The 4,380-nt window shown below is 39.3% G+C and overlaps 1 protein-coding gene across 1 annotated transcript in view; it reads right to left on the reverse strand.

Moving 5' to 3' along the window:
* mmrn2a (multimerin 2a) overlaps positions 1 to 1,823 on the reverse strand; it is a 35,979-nt gene extending 34,156 nt beyond the window's left edge. The window contains exon 1 of the mRNA XM_035663142.1: positions 1,579 to 1,823. Within this exon, the coding sequence (XP_035519035.1) occupies positions 1,579 to 1,823 (245 nt within the window). The remainder of the gene's footprint in view (positions 1 to 1,578) is intronic.
* Positions 1,824 to 4,380: the final 2,557 nt, after the last annotated feature.

Genomic DNA, 4,380 nt, shown 5'->3' on the forward strand with positions numbered 1-4,380 from the left:
TGTGTGTGTGTGTGTATTGTACTTTTATCCTTGTAAGGACCAAACTTGTGTTTTAGGCTGTGATGTTTTTGGACAGTGAGGACATTTTGTTCTTCAGAGGACTGTTTGAGGGTCCACATTTGATTTTATTTGATATTTTAGAATTCAGAGAATCAGGTTGAGTGTAGTGAAAGTCCAATGAGAGCCTCACACATATAGAAGGTACAAACATCAGTGTGTGAGGTCTGTGTGTCAAATGTTTGTTCCTAAAAAATTAGATATGTGAAACCTGAGCAGGATAAAGTGAATTTGGTCTTTTGTATCTGCAGCACTCAAAATAAACTTACCTTTCACTGATCTTGAGGGACGTTAATTTAGATCACATAGAACATACTAAAGATGTTGTAAGGATGTGAAGGTTCTGGTCTTACCAGGAAGTGGCAGAGGAAACTGTTGTTGGTGTAGTTGTCACAATTAGCTCAAAGACTACCTCAACCAACTAAAGACAAAAACAACCTACAGCACAAACAACACCACACTGAGCTTAAGCTACTTGAACTACTCTATATACACTTAGCTAATTTAGTCCAGTGGTTCCCAACCTAGGGGTCAGGCCCCCTCCAAAGGGTCACTAGATAAATCTGAGGGGTTGTCAGATGATTAATGGGAGAGGAAGGTTCTCAAACACAAATCTGTTTCCAGTTTTTGAAAATACTCTTCAAAATACTAATTATACGAACTTAAGTAAATGTTTTTACTTTATACCCATGATCTCAGATATTAAATGAGTATAATGTTATTGGAACTGCAATGATTAGTCAACTATTAAATTAATCGCCAACTACTTTGATTATTAATTAATCATTATGAGTCATTTTTTTTAAAGAAAATGTGTCCAAATTCTCAGATTTCAGCTTCTCAAATGTGAATATTTTCTGGTCTCTTTAGTCCTCTGCGACAGTAAACTGAATATCTTTGGGCTTTGGGAAACATTGATCAACATTTTCTGACATTTTATGGACCAAACAACTAGTTTAACCAATAATGAAGATAATAATTAGTTGCATTCATAGTTATTACTGCTGACAGGAATGATGGACAGGGTCATTAAAACAGGTTGGAATAAACCAGAATTGTGCTTTGACTGCACACGTGCTATGTTGTATTAGGTTAAGATAAAAGCAGAACTGTGTCCTATATATATATATATATTTTAGACTATATGATTAAATATATAAGAATATATGGATTTTCATTTTCTATTCACATGCTGATAAATTCATACAGTGAATCAATTAATTATTGAAATAGTGAAAAATGTCCATTCCAAAGACGACATCATCAGATGTTATTTGTCCGACCAATCATCCATAACTGAAAGATATTCAGTTCACTGTGATATAAGACAAGGAAAATCAGCAAATTAAACTAGTTACTGATTAGTTATGTTCTGTAATGTATCAATCTGACTAATCAGTTCACAAATTAATCAGTGCAGTTCTACTTCCTCACACAGCTTTCCTCAACGAAGGATAGAAATTCCTCAGATGGCCAAAAGCACATAAAAAAATGCAGTAAGTGAAGCTTGAGTTCACTCACCCAGTTCGGGCTGGGTAGTTCTCTCTCTCTCCCAGTGGGGGGGTCTCTGTCGCCCCAGGATAAAGCCTCTCAAAGTGAGGAGGGAACCCTAATCCTCCTCCTCCTGCTGCTGCTCTTCCTCCCATCTCCTCCTCCTCCTCCTCCACTTCAGGGTCTCGTGCTCTCACCTCACAGTGAGCGCTCACCAGCAAGCCCAGCACTAGCACCAGTTCTCCCACTGCTGTCATGTCTGCTCCCGTCCACATCACTGAGTGGAGCCTCGCACGACCACCAGCTGCTTTTAAACAGCTGGAGGAGAGAGAGAGCAAGGACGTGGGAGACCACACCTCCTGTTTCCTCGGCTGGTAGAGTGTTTATAACTCTCTCTCCATGTGGGGTGGAGGGAAGAATGCATTCAGTAGTTGCTGAGACATTTCAGTCTGGACCAAAGAGGTAGACGTACAAACTTTACTGCTAGCCTGCTATCAAGGCTAAAGATGAAAGTGTTTCATCTGTCTTCAGTAGTTCCATTGAGATAAGCAGTAGGTGGCTCCAATTCTCCAGCTGACAACCAAAAGAAGAAGGCGCAACAAGGTGACGCCATTAAAAGACCACCAGTTGAAGCTCGGACGGTAAAAAACAATCCAGAAATCAGGATGGAAATAGGACATTTCACTTGAGGAAGGTTGGATCTGTGTGGAGCGATCGTGGATGTTTTGTAGAGCAATGGGAATGAGGAGAATACTTTACATCACATCTATTTTAAAAAAAGTGTGTTAATGCCCTTTATTCACAAGAGGGCGGCCCACCTGCCCCAGCTTCTACTTTGAATGGGAGTCTTTTAAACTGAGTTAGAGGCACCAGTGGACATTATATGAAGATCTAATGCACTCACACTCCCTCCACAAACACACACACACACACACACACACACACACAATCAGAGTTAGCCTCTTTGAGCTACTAGCCAACTCAGGTACAACACAGCAAACAGCCATGAATGTGCTTCTAGTGACTGTAAAAGCTCCAGCGGACTCTTTCAAATTCTGAAATTTTTGGATGGATTTTTTTTTACATTTATTTAGCTGTTTTCATCAAACATATCTAATACAACACTTCAAAATATGATGATGGAAACACAGCTAGTGTGTCTGTATTCAAATATCACTTACTGATTTGCATTGAGTATAATTACACATTCACATCTTCTCAACAGCCTCAAGCAGTCAGATTTCTAATGGATGCAGTTATTTTTAGTGTGTGAACAAGTGTTTCATTTTTCTGTTTAGTTTTCTCTCTCTTATACAACTCTATGTACATACACTCTTCTATGGGGCCATTGTTGTAGCAGAACTCTTTACAAATGTGAGTGGAGAGTTGGCTCGAAAGTCCAAGTGCTCCAAGAGCTGGAAATAAGTGATCAGTTGTAACTCAGATGGGCCTCTCAATTGGCTTTTTACATGTCACTTTTACACACTTTTACTAATCTGATTGCACACACATGGATTGAGATGCAGTTACACAGCTCTCCACATTTGTAAATAGTTTTGCTACAATATTGGCCCCATACTCCTCCTGCACTCCTTTACTCCCCTCTGTCTTCAGCCTTTTCCTGTGGAAGTGATAAGAACAGAGGAAATCCACTGACCTGCAGAAGAAATGACCTCCTTCCTTTCTCTGTGTGTGCTCCAGTACTATCCATGTGGGGGCCATTTGGCTTAGTGTGGACATTCTTCAAAGGGCTGAAGGAGGGTTAAGACTTTTAGACACTGCAGGCAAAAACATTGTTTCTTCATCCACTGTTAAATTGTGAGACTTGGGGCTATGTTGTTTTCTTTCAGACGAGTGGAAAATACATGTTTAAGTGTTTTTACCACACTTTGGCTATTTGCAGTGATTGCAAAGATTTTTTCTAAATTCACAAAAAGTTTGCATCAGTTAATGCCCCATTTTAACATTTAATTATACATTTTTAGAAAACTTGTAAAATAATTAAGCCCGGTCCACATTGCATACGAGAGCAGTGTAGCTGTGTGTGTCGTGGAATGCCTTTTATTTCATACTAATGAAATGCTAATAACCGAATAAATGAAGCATGAAGTGACTCTTCAAGAAGTCAATGACACGCAGATAATTGCAAAAGGCATTACAGGACTGTTAAAGGACTGACAGAAATCAATGTGCTACAAGCGGAAAAACACCCCCTTCAGGAGGAGAGCGATATTTTATATGGGTCCTCTTTTGATGAGACATTAACAAAGGCAGAGGACTGCAGGAACGTCAATTAACTGACAGTTGTAGTCACTATCATCGACAGGAAAAGTCATTATCTCACAAGGAATAATTGACCACTTCAAGGACGCGGGGCCCAGCACGGGCAAACTGCAGCCACTGTGTTTTGTACTTTGGTATTTGTTATTTTGTGCTTTTTGTTTGATTTGTTTGCATTTTTAGTTTTTTACAGTTGTAGCATATTTGCTTCAATTATTTTTAGCTCACTTCTATTAATACAGCAAACTGTTTTACATCTATAACTCTTGATGCAGTAGGAGAACAGATACGTTTGTTGATTTGGTCTCCCCTTCTGTGTTCAGCGTTGAGAGGCAGTGACCGACTGGAGCTCCCACCAATCCATCTGGATCGGACCCTGGACTTTATGAACTGGGATATTTTCTTTCCACTGCCACCATTTTATTCCTTAAGAGACTTGCACTTTAAATCTGCGTGTTAACTTTAGCTTGTGGTATTTGTTTTGTTGTTGTTGAACTTGTCTTTAGATACTAAATTAAGTTGTTCTTTACCAAATATCTGTCTGCATGCTGT

This window comes from Morone saxatilis, unplaced genomic scaffold (assembly GCF_004916995.1).
Source record: "Morone saxatilis isolate NCDOM2014 unplaced genomic scaffold, NCSU_SB_2.0 Contig19, whole genome shotgun sequence".
Taxonomy (NCBI): domain Eukaryota; kingdom Metazoa; phylum Chordata; class Actinopteri; family Moronidae; genus Morone; species Morone saxatilis.